The sequence below is a fragment of the Acanthochromis polyacanthus genome, chromosome 13, assembly GCF_021347895.1.
Source record: "Acanthochromis polyacanthus isolate Apoly-LR-REF ecotype Palm Island chromosome 13, KAUST_Apoly_ChrSc, whole genome shotgun sequence".
Lineage (NCBI taxonomy): Eukaryota > Metazoa > Chordata > Actinopteri > Pomacentridae > Acanthochromis > Acanthochromis polyacanthus.
Window position 1 is genome coordinate 35,101,490 of NC_067125.1, and position 18,408 is coordinate 35,119,897.

The following is an 18,408-nucleotide window of genomic DNA, read 5'->3' on the forward strand; positions in this document are numbered from 1 at the left end:
GACTATTTAGTAACTTCCTGGTTTCTCTGCTGGTTGCCGAGCAACTATTCCTGTCCATGAAACAGCCTGGCACAAAACCACAGTAAAACAGCAATTTTACGCTTCTGAGTTGTTTTTATAGATTAAACAAACAAAACACATTGTGTTAATTAGTGAGATTTACAGGTGCTGCAAGGCATATTGTGTGTCTTGGGACAGAGCCAGGCTAAGTGTTTCCAGTGTTTTTGCCAAGCTAAGTTAGTTGGCTTCTGGCTGTGGCTTCATATTTAGCACACAGACACTAGAGTGGTATTGATTTTTCTTTTCTCCGCATAAAGTGATTACTGTCCAAAAGCAGAACTTTTCCGTTAACTAGAAACTGTTGTTGTAACACTGCTCCTGCAGCTTCACAACATCATCTCTGTTAGGTTCGGGCATCACAAGCAAACAGACACCATCTTACAGTGAGCATTTCCGGCTTTTGCTTTGCAGAATCATATTTCTCGTCATCTCAACTGCCCTTGAGAGGACATCAGATCTGATTTCACTTCCACTGCAGATCAGGATGGTACAGTACCTGCATCATTCATCAGACATACAGTATGTGGATGAAAGCATAACATCAGGACCAAAGATAAACATCCTAAACGTCCTTCCTGTATTAAACGTCCATCCTACATTAACTTCGGTTCTACAAAAAGCATTCATCCACTTTTATTACAACCCAGTGTCAGTTTCCCAGTATGTGTGTGTCTTATCGATGTCAGGATATCATGACACTAACAGCACACTAAGATGCTTCAGTTTCCTCCTCTCTAACACACGGTCAATTGTTGCTGTTCCAATCTCTAACTTGGAGCCATTTATCTTTCTCTTCATCTCTCAGTCTCTCCTCTTCTCCCCCTGCTCCCTCTGTAAATGTATTACCAGTCTTTTGTGTGTTTGCTGCGCTTATTGATCGTCTAGAGTCCAGGTGTCTGATGTTGGACAGAGATAGAATCTGAGCTCATCACTCAAACATCAGTGACATTTGCCTTTCTCTGGAAATACTGGATGAACACACATAACTGGCAGCACAGATAAACTTTAACTACTAAACCTCTGTATGTATATATAGAGAGAGGAATTGAGATATAACTGATCCTTCATTGTCTGTGCACAAGTATTACTGTTAAACATGCAGACTTTTAAATGGACTTTTATACGTTCTGTCCAAACTAATGCTGCAACGAACAATTATTCTGTCAATCAGTTTATCAAATAATCAATCAGTCTGGTCGAAGAAGCATCATAAAATGGTAATGGTGCTTTTCAAAGACGACATCCTCAAACGTTCTGTTTTGTCCACAACCCAAAGATGTCATAGAGGAATAAAGAAACAGTAAAAAATTTAAATTTAAGAAGCTGAAATCAAAGAATTTTGACTAATTTTCTTTAAAAAAAAATACTGGACCAATCTAATTGATTATGAAAAATGGTGATTATGATTCATTTAGTAATTGTCAAGTTACTGATCAAACACTGCAGCTCCAGTCTAAATTGAATGTTAGATGGTAAGATAAGATAAGAAGCCTCTTCTCCCTGCACCTCATAATTAAGTTTCTACTTCTTCTTGCAAATTTCTATGCAGAGGTGAGAGAGGAGCAAAAGATATTATTCCTCTTTCTACCTCTTTTTTATTTGCTATTGAACTATTTGTGGCATTTTTCATATTTAAAACACAATGCAACACTATTAATATCTCCTTAGAGCTTCATTTCCAGCAATGTTGCACAGCATGTCTTTAGAACAAGTTTTGACAGAACAAAAAACACATAAAAAACTCAAAACTAAGTAAGTGGACAGCAACACTGTCGCCCAGTAACAGGGCAAGACAATATAATAAATTAAAGTCAGAGTCTATTTACAGTAGTTGGGGAGTGCAACAGCATGTGTAACCAGTTGCATAATGTTTTCTTGGTTCTAGAAAAGCCTGCAAGAAATGTGACACTTCTTCTTCTTTAAGCAGCTGTTGGAGCCCTGCAGCCTGTTTCTTATCTCTGCTTCAGGCGAGCAGCTCGAGGCGACATCAGCTGATACACAACGCACCAAATCTTCAAGCCAAGCAGGTTTTGACTAGAAAGAAGAATCAATACTAAAAAAGTAAAATCTCTGATTCCCTCACTCTGATGCATCACATTTAATTCTTTCATTGACAGCCTAACAAAGCCATCATTCTTTTAAACAACACATAAGCTGAGGATTATTACAAACCGCATCATGCCCGTCTTTGAGACTGAGGTTAACCAAAGTTTAATGCAGGCTGGATGATCTATGATCATGCCATGAACATGATAACCCACATTCATCAAGCAAGTCTTTAACCTTAGAACTTAGCCTCACGCACTCTCAGCTGCAAGTGAAACAGTACATGGATCCAACAACCACAGAGAACAAACCCTCATCAACTCTCTTTTAACAAACTCTCCTTCTCTCTAACAACTTCTCTTTGTTTGACAACATCTTCCAAGCAGGTTTACTGCCACTTTGAAACCTCCTTCTGCCTCCCAACACTTTACACATTGTAATCTACATCAGAGCGGTAACTCTGCTTGCCCTTGCTGACTGCTGGCTCCAGAGTCAAAGAGGACAGAGGGCAGTTAAACTGATTTATCCCTGCGTGAATGGCTTATCTAACTAGCTTAGACCTCCACTGTCTCCTTCGTCTTTGGACACGACTGTCCACATCGCATTAACCCCACTTTCATATGGGGACTCGATTTTTCTCACAGTACAAAGCCATGTCTTCAGTGGCTTCACCACCACATCAGCTCAGACATTATGAGGGAGATGCAGAAGAAAATGAAACAGGGACTGATAAAGGAGGCACACAGAAAAAGACAGCTGAGGAAGAATAAAGAGAATACAGAAAAACTTACACAACACTTTCAATTTTTGGCCGAAGGCGGAGGAGCTTTGGCAAACAGCGCTCTGAGGGTGGGAGCACACTCAGCCAAAATCTGACACTAGAAATAGTAACACTTACAGGCTGCAATTAAAACAAGCATCTCTAGGGCTGCGAGTTGATGACTTCAAAGAGTCAAAGGAAAGGTGCTCTTTAGAAACCGGAGGCTGAGGCGTCAGAGGGCGCAAACATTAAGTGGTTGGAAAAACAGACTGAGAAATGTTGTTAAATAAAGCCTCAAGTATCAGTGTTAAAGGCCAGGATCGAAGTAGCGCCGCATTTAAGTGCAGACAAGTGGGTTTGTGTTTGGTGAGGTGCAGCTAACAACTGTGCCACCCATATGACCGTTTAACCTCATTTAATTTCAGAGTTTACCTGTCCCCCATTAGTGTGACTTGGCTTTGGGGCAAACCAAGTCACAGACGACGTTTAAATGGACCAAATAGATTAGTTTGTTTATGTTCATTTGTGAGAGTTTTATGTTTGTGATCTGATAGGGAATGCAAATTTAAATCCTTTCCATTGGTGTTCTGTTAGTTTTGCATTCATTTAAACTTTACTTTCTAATGTGTTTGCAAAGTCACAGGTCACCTCTACACTTAAATTTGTTTACCAGCGTAGCGGCACAACGAGACCTTACACCAAGCTGCTTGTCTCAGACGGTTTAATGTACAAATGAGGAAGGCGCATTAAGTGCAGTGGGATCAATCTTTTTCATCTTGGTGCATGATCTCTGCTCAGGTTTCCTCTCAGAATCCAAACACTTTATCGGCCTCGGTACATATTAAACAAAGTGCTTGCTGTATCTCCTAACAGTATTTGATAAAATCTTCTTCTGACTGTTCTGGGCTCGTGCGTGCCTCACAGCTTTTACAATTCTCAATTTCCCAGTGTTGCAGAGATTTAAAGTATCCGACATTTTAGCCTCTTTTCACATGAATGTTTCATTCTGGGCATCTGAACTTCCTCAAGGGAAGGGACATTTTGGCACAAATTTGTTCTTTTTAAGCATAATAAACCCTTAAAATTGTCTATAGATACCAATTTTCTTGTGACTGGAGCAGGGTGTACCACATATTCAGTGGTACCGCCAGAAATGTTTTATAATGATGTCCACTGAAAATCTTGAAAGTGTCGCACAAAAACCGCAACCATAACCATTCCAGGAGTTTTATGATGCTGTTTCAGTGTAGAAACTTGTTAAAAACTAAGTCTCTATCATAGCTAAGGAAAAATATTCTTTGGATTCTCATTACATGTTGCATTTTGCACTCTGACATGTTTATGGATGAATGCACAACCGATTGGTGGTCATTTTGAAAGAGTGCCTTCACTTGTACTCATTGCTGCATTCACTGAAAGTTGGACACTGGAGTTTCAGGTGATGAAACCAACTTGTGGTGGCCACAGAAGTGAAAAGTAAGATTTAAGTGGAGGACAATGGCCCCTTATGACCCCCTTGACAGCATTACTTCCGACTCCACAGGAAGCTATTGTTGATTTCCTGCTCATTGCGAACATAAAGTGAAAAACAGAAATATGAAAAATCGGGCTAAACGTAGAAAATGCTTTTTTTTCCTTCATGCTGTATTTTAGCTTCTTCTAAAGATTTAATATCCAGCTCCTAAAATTGCACTCCTACTCAGAAAAGAGATGGAGAACTATGTCAAGATGCAAAAACTTGATGAGTATTTTTATTCCAGTGTTGTAGGCCTTAGCAGCAGAAAATAGAAGGAAACCAAACAAACGCTTTGTACTTTATCCAAGTGTCAAAGTTAACCAGATATAAACTTAACAAAGCACTCAATTTGTGCACTGATGACAACACTTAAACAAACACTAAACTAATTTAAAGGTCTGCTATAAACATCTACAGTCATCTCCTAAGGAAAACAAATGTGAACATCTGGCAGATATATTTGACGTAACTAAAACTTGAAGATCATGATAAATTGATCAGAGGAATAAATGGAAGCATCCACTTTATCACAGCTCATAACAATAAGTTCAACTGATTCAGCTAAGAAAAAAAACTTCACTATTTAAACATTTCAGACTGTGACATTTTTAACAATCAACTATTCCTTTACACATTTACCTTGTTTTGTTGAATTACGCAAAATACATTGTTAAATCTTCCAAATAAAGTATTCATTTCCATTTTCACCACAAAAAACAGGCCATAAATATAAATAAAATCCAGAAAGAATCTTTTTTTTTTTTTTTAATTAAGCTTTGAATTTTTTTTTGGTATCTGTGCAACCAAATCTGTATTAAAGGGATTGTATCATGCTAAATTACAGAATATTTTCCTATTTCCAGTTCAAGTTCTAATATATTTGTAGTATTTTTCTAGTATTCCTCAGGTGGTAATCTGTAAACTTTTACATGTGTCTGTCATTTCAAGGTGGCAACCAGTGTTTTCAGTATTTTTTCAAGTTTTATTACAATTATTTTTCATTAAAATACAATAATTACCTTGGAAGGGAAGAGCTCTGACTGTTAAGTAACAGCTTTACACTGTATTAGTGGTACACATAGTAACTTTTATTTATAAATGTACTATTTATTATTACTACATCTCTTGCTACCATCTGTTCACTGCATTTTTTTAACAGTGTATTTGATGATGATCTAACTTCCACAAAAGAAAAAGGAGGGAAAGCAGTGACAGTTACTAGACTACAGAAACAGAGAGTTGATATGTATATAATACTGCAAACTGTCCTCATTTCTGGAAGCCGCTATTTGACTAATAGCTACAAAGAAAAATACCTCACAATATCACAAAGACTTATTTTCCAACATGGCAGTACTCTACTGTTGGCTAAACGAGTTCACCTCAAGGTTTTAATACCCACACTATTTGAGAAAAACTGTGTTTAACAGCATATAAACCTCAAACCGTCCTGAAAGTAGCTGAGTGTTAAAGTCTCAGATGCTGCTTTCAGAAAAACAATCATCACTGACCTTTGACCTTTTATTATAAAATCTTTCAAGTTCTGTCTCACTGATCAAAATAATGAGACGCAGCGTTGCGCAGGGCCAACAAACAATACTAAAAAACTAAAACAAATAATGCAATTATCAGACATAAAATGTGAATTCAATCATGTTTCTAAATATAAAAATGCATTTGCGTCTCCCCTTCCTGCATTAGAGGAATGTGCTCATGAGGAACAAAGGTTCAATGCACATTATGATCTGATGATTACCTAATCTATCATCGTTGTGCAAACTACTGTTACTACTACATGCTGCGACACAAACACTTACATCCAAAAAAACACAGCGGTACATTGCAATTCCCTGGTGTACATTTGCTATGCTTCATTTAGGGAGGTGGATAAACAGTGTTATGGGACAACGTGCAACATAGGGGCGAAGGTAACATTACACAGTGTGTGTTTGTTGGGATGCGTCTGCATATTAATAGGGGCTCCGCATGTGGGCTGGAATTAACCCTGTGGAGATCACCGGGAAGCATCTCAGTCAGCAAACACAAAAGCACAGCCAGCAGAAGACGTGGAGGGTTTCGGGGTCGTGAGACCGGCCAGGTGGGTGGCGGCAGGGGAGATGTGATGTGATTATGAGACTGATAAACCGTGACAGAAACAGGAGGTTTTCTGCTTCACGATGCTACGCAGGGTTGTAAAAGGATTTTACTAAAAAAAAACACAGAGCAACAAATCACATTGTGGTTTCCCACTACTCCTCCATTACCATCTCTATCTGTAAACTGGAGAGAAAACAAATGATGCTGGTATCACCCCCGCTCTCTTTGTCACGCACAAGTCGTAGCACCTATTTACGTAATATCTATATGTGTTTTCATGTGGGAGAACAAATGAAGAGTGGAGGAATTAGATGGGAAACTAGAAGGGGAAAAGAAAAGGAGACTTATTAGTCATAAAGAAGAAGATGGAGTTTGATTTGGTAGGAGGAACCACCTCTGAAGCTCTAGCAGAAGCAGAACATACTTCCTTCACCACAGGCGAGAAAATCAAAGCATATCAGCAAGGAGTACGTAATGTCAAAATCCAGACTGAAGAAGCTATAAAATGAGTGGAATATGAGAAAGCAGAAATAAGGATTTTCTATACACTAGCGCATATAGAAAACACAAAAGACTGTTTTGGCTATTCATGGAAGCAACATTCAAATAGCATTCTAATGAATTCAAGATTCAAAGTAGATTTCACATTAAAATGCCAATGTGCAATTAGTTTTGACGACACACTGCAGTACAAGATGAAGCACCAAATGTGAGAAATGCAGCAGAAAGAGAGAAAGAGACAGAAAGAGACACATGCAGGAAGAAAAACACATCACAAGTAGATGGGTGTAAAATGAAAGGAAAAACCAACATGATGTGTCTTAATAAGGTGCTGGGCAGCTACATGTCACCAGAACAGCTTCAGTGTGTCTTTGGTATATTTCTATAATTCACAGGAACCCTATACTGTAAAAAAAAATCCATTAAAATGGTGAAAACTTGATAGAATATCTGTAAAATAATAATATTTTTAGCTGATTTAAATAAAGTAAAACAGAGTAATTTTGCTTTCACACATTGTAGAATAACAAATACTATTTATTATAATATTTTTTTGATGCAGAGAATATTTACAGTTTTAATAGTTTTAAAACAGTCAATGTGTAAATTAATAATTTTTCTGTGATTTCATGCATTTTACCAGATATTACGGTATATGGAATTTAACAAAACTGGGAAAATCTGAAAAAATAACAGTTAAAAAAATGATCTTACGGTCTTTAATACACATAATTTTTATTTCAAATATCATTAAAATAATAATGTTTTTGTGGAAATGTTATGTTCAAATGTTGAAATAAACAAATAACCTTTTCTAAAAATACAGATTGTTAATGTGGACATAGCTTGTAGTTTTTGGCAGTGTGATTTACAGTAACAGGTAAATGAGTAAGTTTTTTCTGGCTCCTTCCTGTCTTCTTTCATGTGAGTTATTTGTAATTTAACAAAATTGTGAAAATCTGTGAAACAGCAGTTTGGGAAAAAAAATTTGCTACCATTTTTCAGTTCTAATTATATGAAATCTTTCTAAAAAATTATATTTTTGTGGTAATTTTAAGGCCAAATTCTGTAAAAAATCCAAAAATATAAAAAAAAATCAAAAGAATAATCATTTCGAAAAATGCAGATTTTTGATATGGACATTATTTCCAATTTTGGATATTTTTTTGAAAGATAAAATGTAAATTAATACTTTTTTCTGTCTTGTTCCTGTGTAAATTGTACAAGTATTATTTGTAACTGAACAAAATATATAAATCGGTGAAACAACATTAATTAGTTTTTTTTTTAAATTACAGTTAAACAGTTTAAAACTGTTCATTTTGTACATTTCACTCGAGGAAATATTTCGTCATTTGGTGGTTTGATGATGGTGCTGTCTAACGCTTCGACCTAAACTCTCCCATTGGTGTTCATTTGAGCTGACACCTGGTGACTGTAGAGGCCACAACATATGATTCACATCATTTTCAAACTCATCAAACTGTTCAGAGACCCCTACCGCCCTGTAAATGGGGTCATTATCATCCTAGATCAGAACACTTCCATTTCATCAGGATAGAAATGTTTCATCACAGGATAAAGACGATCACTCTGAACAACTTTGCATTGATCTGCAGTGACTCTTCCCTCTAAAAGAGACACCCAAAAAATGCCCCCCACAGTGTAACAGAGCCACCAGATCCCCTCTCTGTGGTAGTCAAGAACTCAGGTGTTTGCTTTAATTCATCACTCATCTGTAGGTGGGAAGTCTCAGCGCACACACTGGTCACTTTGGAGGAAACCCTAACAACTGTTGGATGATGGAGGTCTATAAAATCCAGTAAAACAATCATGTTCAAATCAGGAAGAATTACTTTGTTGGCATTTCATGTCATCATCAGGTCAACATTTCAGCTTGTCTAATGATTTGTTTTCTGATCATAAACCAGCAGAATGAATGGCATTCCTGTCATTAGTCACAACAGTGCTAATAAGTTAATGCTAACATGCTGATATGCAGTATTAAGATGCCAATATCTGCAGAGCTAACAGTGTGGCTATCGACTTTGTGTCTTGTTTTTTATTGCTATTTTAAGTTCATAAGCAAAACAACCTTGTCTAGCCATAACCATAAAAACATTAATCATGCTTTTGTTGCCTGGAGCGGATATTGTCAGGAAAGGTAATGAAAAACGCTGATAGTGACCTTTGTGGGTCCACGTTAAATATGAACTTTTCACTGCGGTGCTTTTTAAAATACAGAAACGTAATCTAGTCAGAGCTGTGTTTCTAAACAAACTGTATTCCACACTGGCTCCTATATGATTTTGATTTACAGAAGAAAGACTAGCTTCCTAAATGTATTACACACGTTCTTTTAGTCAGTGGCCACAATGCAACATGCAGACAGCAAAGAACAGGATGACCTTCCCGTAATGAACAGCCGTGACATTTACTGTACATCAGCTGCTGACTGATGTGCATTTTTTAAAAATTTATCAGGTGGGGACACACACTGAGAATTGATTTCAGTCAGAAATGAGATGACCTGTGGGAGAATTTGTATCTTAAATGCAACATCTTGCCTCGTCGCCGCTCTGATCTGTGTGTCATCTGCACACTCTGGCTAGTTAAAGGGCTCATCTGATGCCCGCCGCTGCAAGCAGATCAATGCTTTTTCAGGTAGGTGGGAGGTAAGGGGGAGGAAAAGGGATTGGGGGGGTATTACTGGTGTGAGTTACATCCCCCTTGTGAGAGCAGGGTTCTCGATCAATGCCTTGACATAAATGAGAGAGGAAGAGGTGTGAGAGATGGGGGGAGCAGAAAGACAGGACGAAAGATGGATTGTGATATCCAGCACACACTGAACAAAAGCAAAGTAGAGAGCGGCCGATGGGAAGAGAGAGAACCCGAGAAATGTGGCAGATGGTGTTAACAGAAGCTGAAGAGGTAAAGACAGGACTAAAGAGTGGAGTGATGGACAGGGACAGCAGAAAATTGTAGAAAAATGGACAAACAAGAGTGTAAGAAATTTCCCTCAGAGAGCATAAATGCCCAAAAAGGACGTAGGGGACTGATGGGTGACGATGACAGCTCTAAGCATCTGTAAAGTCCTCTAGAAGACTATTTGCTTCACTGACAAACTGTTCTTCATCTCTTCAACTTCTTTAAAACAATGGAGTCATTTCTCTTCCTTTTGTTTAGCGGAATTTGACACTATTATCAGGCTTTTGCTGCCGCAGTACATTAGACAGCATATGAAACTGTGACTTCTGGCTTTTTTTCTCTTTCTACTTTCCATTAAGAGCCTCTCTTACTCATTACTGAGTCACTGCAGAATTAAACATTAATGTTCATCATTAATCAGTGATAGGCTTGTGCTAAAGGGTCAGACTCGGCCTGGATGATGTCACGTCCCCTGATTGAATTAATCTATTACTTCATGATGAATCATCCCCATTAAAAACACCTGAGTGACAAATTAGAGGAAAAATCAACATTAGAGGACTTAGCCAGGTTGTTAGGCCTTTAGAACAACCGCCCTGCTCCATGACATAGATTCGACAAGTCTATTGGACTTCACTGGAGGGATAGTCACCATTTTCTACAGAATATTCCCTCATTTAGTGTGTTGATAATGATGTTGGAGTATTAGCGCAGCATAGTCAGACCTGTCTCGACAGTGCTGCATCCACAGTGAAGAACAGTCTGGCTAGTCTAGACCCATCAAAAAGCGCTCTTGCTTCTTTGTACTTCCTTAAACAAAACCCAAATGTTTTATGCGGCAAAGGATGCAGTGATGACGAGCTTGTAAAATATTGCAAGTGTTGGGGAAGGGGTTATTTGTTGTGGCGGAACATACCTGGAAGATGAAATCTTTTCCACAGCCAGTGTACAAACATGCACAAACAGCCATGTCAGACGGCAAATGATGTAAACATTCTTTTGTAGAGCTTTACAACTATTTGCTGAAAAAACCACGCAGGATTGCCAACTTACATGGTCTTAATCTTCATCAAAACTTGCAACTTTCAGCATGAAGGTTGCTGCTTAGAGGTCATTGTTGTTGCTTCCCAAAACAAAGGGAATTTCAAAAACGGTAACACTCAGATAGCAGAAAGGTGGAGAAGGCTATGAGAAATACGCTCCCAATGTCAGACTTATACCCACAGTCTATAGCTTGTCAGTCACAATATTGCAGAATGCTTTCTACTTCATAGTTCAGTTCAGCTCAGAGACAGATTTCCCATAAATTTGGGGTAAATTAAGACCTTTGTTAAGGGAAAAAACATTGCAAGGACTTTTGATAAGCTCAGATTACTTCAGCAGAGAAAGTTGAAATAAGATTTTACTGGGAAATTAGCAAAGCACTATATTTGCTCACTGTAGTTTCTTTGGACACCACCTGGTGCTAATATTGATAGCAGAGTCTTCTCAGCTTGTGAATGAAGTGGTGTTAAGCACTGTAAACTGAGAACCAGTAGTTCCACGAGCCAAAGTTTCCTGTAATGTCACCCACCTATACAGTATTTTTGAACCAGACTATACAAATGCAGCTGGTAAATCAGAGAAAACCACTGCAAGACTACGTGAACTCCTGAGTTACTTAAGTCCTGTTACAATCAGAATACTGTCAAGCCAGATGTTGTGAAGGTCCCGGCATTTCACCCTGAGAGAATTGTGCTTGAATGAATTGAACAAGAAAAAGCAGAAAAGACAAGCAGCCTTACTTTCATCGGGGTTTGGCGAGGCGAGGATAGCGCTATGCTTCCTCTTCACCTCTTCAACTTTCTCTGCCAGAGACTCGATAAAACCCCGGATCTCTTCCACCTGCCGACAGAGAGAGAAAGAGACCTTTAGGATCTGCTCAGTACTGAGGCGGGAAGCAACAATGATTAGCCTGACAGAAGCTGAACTGAAGATGTAATTATCATATTAGGGGCAGATTGAAAGCAGAGAGAAGCCGATTTTTGTGGAAGGAGACAGAGATACAAGGACGTTTTTCATGTTTATCAAGCCTTGATCTTCATTTCTCTGTGACTTTGCAAACATCGGAGCACACGTATGTGTGTGATGTGTGGACTACAGTATACAAGAGATCAGTACACCCCATGTGCAAAATAATTACCTCCGCCAAGGAGGTTATGTGACACCCGGCGTTTGTGTCTGTCTGTCTGTCTGTTAGCAAAATAACTCAAAAACGCCTTGGCAGATTCAGATGAAATTTTGAGGGGATGTAGACTATGGTAAGAGGAAGAGCTGATTTTATTTTGGTGGCAATCCGGAAAGGATCCTGGATTCTGGATCACTTTGAATTTTTTAGTATGTTTTAGTATGTGATCCAAAATAGGACAAAAACATCATAGGTTAGTATGTCATCCAACAAATTGGAGCAAGGTGTCCAGATAGCTCAACTGGTTAAGAAGGTGATTCGTAAACAGAACTGTGTCAGAGACAGAGGTTTGATTCCAGCTCATGATCCTTTACTGCATGGGTTTCCTGTTTTCCTCTCTATCCTTGGCAGAGGTCTGCACTCTGAGTGCTTTTCTAGTTTAAATGTGGAATTATCCAGAAGTTGAACAGTAGACTATTTGGTCCTGTAAAAAAAATTAAAAACAGTTTAAAATCAGTTGTGATTTGTCATATAAAAAATACAGGCTCCACAGTATGAACTAAAACAACAAAAGTCAGTATCTTTCATTATTGAATTTTAGATCTAATATATATTTCCCTTTATCATGTATGTATACCTTATTTTTAAACACAGATTCAGTCCTCTTTGGCATGAATAATACCAAATCGATGTTCTTTCATTCTTCAAAGACATTTATTTTCAAATTCTCAGTGCTGAACAGGTTAGGTTGCTTTATCTTTCTTATTAACATACCCCCAAAGTGTTCTATTAGATTCACATCAGGTGACATACTTCAACAGGTCCAAGTTTTTACTGTTTTCTCCTTCAGAAACTCTTGTGGGATTTTGGCAGTGTGATTTGGATTGTTTTCATGATGGAATATGTCTCTTCTGCCAAGCTTCTGTAGACTGGGAGTCATCTATAAATGTCATCTCCTCAACACCTTTTGTATTCATGCAGCTCCATATCATCACACTCCCGCCTCCATGCTTCACTGATGGAACTATGAATTCACTGTGGTAGTCCTGGCCACAGTCATGCCAAACATATTGGACCTCATCTGAATCGAGCAAACTCGGCTTGGTCTAATCTGACCAAAGAATGTGCTTTTAATATTCCTCAGGCTGCTTTCCACCGTCTGTGGTTTCATTTTTAGGAGGACGAGCACTGTGGCTCTGATTAGTGGTACCGTGGCTCGTTCTGTACCTCCCAATTATTGTTGCGGCTGTGTTTTGCCTGTTTTTGAGTTGGTCTGTCTGGCAAACCTTTTCCATATGGAGCAGGATGTAGACAGACACAGCATGTTGGTACAAACCTGATAAAGCTCTAAAGTTCATAGGTCATTTTACAATTACATACAAGCAGTTAGACTGAATTTAAATCTTGTCTGTTCTAAGCTTTGTTCTAATGATCACAGGTGTATTTACTTTTGTTGCATTGAACTGTTGCATTGTCTTTCTTAAGTATTTGTTTTTGAATGCTTTTAAGGCGACACACTCTACTTGTCAATGAAAAATTAAAACAATCACTGATGCAGTTAGAAATCAGTTGATATTTAGGGGATTCTGCACAAAGATGTCCTCATTTCTGTTGAACACAATGACTGGAAACCAACTTCTGCAAAGTTTAGGAAATCCGCCTTGCTTGTACACTTCGGTCCTTAAATGTACATATTAAACAAATGAGTGAAGTGGACATGCTGCTAATTGTTTTTTTGTTTTGTTTTTATCTTTGGTCAGAGCCAGCTAGCTGTTTTTCCTTCTTTATGCTAAGCTTGCTAATCAGATGCTGTCTGGAGATTCATACTGAGCTGACAGACATGAGGAGGGTTTCAAAAGACAATAAACAAATCATATCATTAAATGCGTTAACGGAAACTAACCCTGAAAGTGCGGTACACTCATACCCTCCTCTGGACTCTGCATCATCTGTCACAAATATGCAGGTATGACATTCTGACCAATCACCTCCCTCCTCCTCTCTGCTGCGTCACGACCAGCTGTGCTGCCTCTGGATTGTGGCAACAGCTGGACGAGCAGCAGGTCACATCTGTCAGAGACCTCATCAATCTCTACTTTCATCTCAGTCTGTCATACTGCTGATCATTTTCTCCTCCTTGTACACCTGCTCTGCTACCTGCCTCCTGCTACCGGCTCTCCGTTCGTTCTCCTCCACAGCAGTAGTCATTTCCTGGCGCATTTCCTTGTCTTTTCCATTTGCAGTCCACCTTTCAAACATCACTTCTCACTGCTCTGCTGCATTCCTAAGCGCCCCTTCCCTCAGCCTCGGTCATTATTCTCCAATTATCTCTTTAATTAACTACCGATTGGATCAGTTTTTTAAATAACAACATAATTGGCTGTATAAGACCTCAGGGGAGAGACCAGACACTAAAGTAGGCACAGTGAGGTGAAAACAGAGTTAAATAAGAGTAAAATAGGTGTTGAGAGATCACTTAGTTAAAACTGTAAGACAGTGAGAAAGAAAGAAGTGAAAAAGACGGTAAGTGAGCAGAAAATGAAACCACTTCAAAGCGTCTTGCTTCAGAAGTCCTATATTAGTGAGTCACACTGTGTTTTTCAGCTCTCAGGCAAATTTTATTGGTGTGGGAGAAAACACCAATATTAGACAATGCTGAGAACCTCAAATCCACGCAAAAAAAACCAACAAAATAAATTCACACACGTACAGTTTTACTAATCTTATGGCTTCTTTAACTGTGGATCTTCCTGTCCAGGTAATCAGTCAAATCCCAGAGCCGGTAATAGAGTTCTAAAGAATATTTTTGCAATTTCCCAAAGTTGTCATCTAATTTAAGTTGTTCTGACATAAAAGTCAAATTTTTATCCACTAAGGAGAATGATCAGAGGGCTTGAGGTCACACCGAGTCTTTCTTGCTTTTACTCACTTCATTCTTGCATCATCAGGTGAAGGATTTCAGGGACATGAAAAAAGCCTCGTTACACAATGTAAGAAAAGTCCCGACCAAAGTAATGAAGCTAACAGGAAACTCATATTTTGACAAGTAATTAAGGAAGGGGCTGCTTTGAGAAATCCCAGAAGTAGATTTTTTTAAATTTATAATTTATTAAAATGATCTCTATTTAACCCCTTGCCGCAAATTTGCACCATACTACTTTCACTCAGACTGCAGCTGAGATAGTGTATCCTTTCCCCTAATGTCAGTTTGTGCATATTCAATACGTACCGCGGAACCTTTTGCAAGCACTGGTTTCTCGTAGGATCTATCGGAGTGGGACCTACTTATTGTATATCTGTTATAATATATCTATGATCTACATGTAATAGATAAATTAACAATCTCCACTTATTTTAGTATCAGTTGGAATGCAAAAACACACAAAAAAATTTTAAAATTTAATTGCAAATACATTCGGGTGTCAAGGGGTTAAAGGGCAAATTCACATTTTTCTTCACAACAAATTTTGAAATATACACACTTTAAGCCCAAACAAAAGGGTAATATGAATACAGTGTTTTTAAAATATCGGCCTTGTTTACTACATACTAATAAAAAGTGTCCATTGCATCATAACAAACTTGATCATGTACATAAAAATGAATTTCAGAATAATGGCAGGTTTCAATCTTTGTGCAGGAGAGTACATCAATACATTTAAGTGCTGCTGCTTAAATATCCTCATTGTTACAGCAGATCAAAGCCTCATCTAAGCAGCACATATTGCACACAAATGCACACACACACTGGCTGTTGTTGAAAAAACAGCAGAAGGTAAAGACTTCACTACAGCTGCCATCGATATGCCAAGTATTGCTAAAGTCGCACAGAAGAAAATCAGCAATATTACGAAAAACTTCTGTGGGTTTTGGTCTGTGCTGTTTTTGTTCAAATTGCTTTGCTAATATAATGGCCTGGGAGAAAAACACTACATAGGACATTTAAAAAAAAAAAAGAAAATGTGACCTAAATGTAAAAGTAGAGATTTTTTTATGCCATGTCATTCATGCACGGCCTGGTTCAAGGGCTTACTAGACAAAGCAAATTCATATAAAGCAGCTCTCAGATGGACAAAACATGCAAGAACGTAATATTATTCACATTACTTGTATGTATTTTTATTTAACCATGTCATCAGCGATGTTTCAAAATTACTAATAATAAGTGTAATATTTCTTTAGACAGATACTGTTAGCTAACTTAGCCATTCCAATTTTTGATTCTGTACTGTGTATGCCAGATTATTGTAGAATTTAGTGATTTGATGAAAAATTTACACTTTCACTCTTTGTAGCCTGCATGACAAAGCAATTCCTGTTGAAGCTATGAGCACATCAGGCTAAGAGACACTGCCGTCGATGTCAAAAGGATAATTTATTGTTGGTTTTGGTTTTTATTCGTGAGACCTTTCGACAATGATGAAATGCAGCCTTGTCACACATGCACACAGGGAGATACCAGCTGGTGCAAAACCAAAAACAACCACATGTATGTTGACACAAATGCCACAAACACATAAAGTGTAGATCCACACTCATGGTTGTAATGTGTGAGCGAAGAGGGCTGCAGGGGTCCCTCCACTGTCTGCTGCCCCTCCAGACCACCACTGAAAGCTTAATTAACACACCCAGTCAGGGTGAGAGTCCGATCCCTCCTGCTCTCTCTCTGCTCCCTTAATCTGCTGACTTCACTATCTACATCTTCCACCGCCATGTTATTACTCGCTCCTCGTCTCTCGTCTTATGTCCAACTTCTCCAAGTCGCCTCCATTTCTAAATCCGTCTCTGTCAGTGTCCCTCATTCTTCCAGCTCAGTGTCAGTCTGCTCTCTGTTGATCCTGACACATTTCAGCCAAACTCAGCTCACTTCACTTTCGCACTTGAGACAGATGTAACAGACGAAAATCACAGACAGATGAAGAGAGCTACGTCTCTATAACGTGGATACATTCAGTCTGTCAGAGGCGAGAGGCAGCGGCAGAACAGAAATGAGCGGAGACAAATGTGAGAGAAGTGACTGGAGGCTGCAGTGTTCCCTCAGATCTCAAACATCCCATAATCATAGAGTATCTAAAGCCATAGTCTGGATTTTCCCACGTCCTGATTGTCAAACCTCAGATTTGGGAAATCCAGCACTGGGTGCTGAAAAACAAAAAACTACTTTTTACACTTCAAAAGAAAGGAAATCCTTTTAAAAACTTACATTATTGCAGATCTGGATGCTAGAATATACAGCGCATGAATAAAAGTGAAGTCTTTACTGTTACAGATACAAAATTTTAAAACATTTGGAGCATGAAATCGAGCATGTGGAAGCTGAACTTGTAAAAGGATGTACTGTCACCTCCTGTTTTTGGACGTCGATGAGCAGAACGCTGGGAAACTGCCAGTTTGGTGACACTGGGATGCCATCGCATCTAAATTCAGTAAATTCAGATGGCGTTTTTTTTTTTTTTGGACTTGGACCTCTCATGTGCAATGAAAAATTAAAATAAACTTTGACTGCTAAACTGCGATGGAGTCGTAATCACAAGCGATAAACAGCTGCTCCCTTTGAGACGTTTATATCATGGAGATAACTATTTCTAGCAAACAGCTACACAGAATCCATGAGGGGCAACTGAATTTTCCAGATAAACACATGCATTCTCCTTAACTCTGAACTCCAAAACCCACCAGCAGATTTGAAAGGCATGTTATTACTTTGAGAAATGCCAAAACATACAATTTATCAGAGCCAGAAACTGTAAAAACAGTAAGAAATGATGGATTTTCAACTTTCTGAAGGTTTTTTAAACTAATTATGCATATTATTCTACACATAATTTAAAAAACTAGCCAATAAACATTTGATTTACATAGATTCTGTAAAAAGAAATTACAAATCTGCACTTTTCAACATAACTGTAATGCCATTAGTGACTACACTACACAGAACTACACGGAGCAGATAGGAGATAAGTATGGAGACAAATGTAAGTAGGAAAACTAGAATGTAGAGAGAACAATTTTTCCAAAAACACTGTACATGTTGATTCATATTCCCCCCATTTTTGTAGAATAAGTAGTGAAACTTTTGTGTGTTTTTTAAAAATGATTTAAGGCTGTGTAACTTTGTCATACTGTACAAATGACTCTCTGTATTTGTAGTCAATGTTACATCACTTCCTTAAAGGTGCAGGACTTTATGTTGAAGGAAAAAATGAGGCCAGTGAGTAAAAATGTGAGTAAAAAAACAGAAACTGCTTGGAGTTCAGAGGTTGATGATGCCAATCAGGGAATACAAGCACGACTTCAGCACTCTGCCTGCACTAACACCACCCTCCATCATAA

The 18,408-nt window shown here is 38.4% G+C and overlaps 1 protein-coding gene across 3 annotated transcripts in view; it reads right to left on the bottom strand.

Moving 5' to 3' along the window:
- Positions 1-18,408, bottom strand: part of stx1a (syntaxin 1A (brain)) — an 89,261-nt gene that overhangs the window by 46,694 nt on the left and 24,159 nt on the right. For all 3 annotated transcript variants that reach the window (XM_051957764.1, XM_022207143.2, XM_022207144.2), the window contains exon 3: positions 11,693-11,792. In XM_051957764.1, coding sequence (XP_051813724.1) covers positions 11,693-11,792 — 100 coding nt within the window. The remainder of the gene's footprint in view (positions 1-11,692; positions 11,793-18,408) is intronic.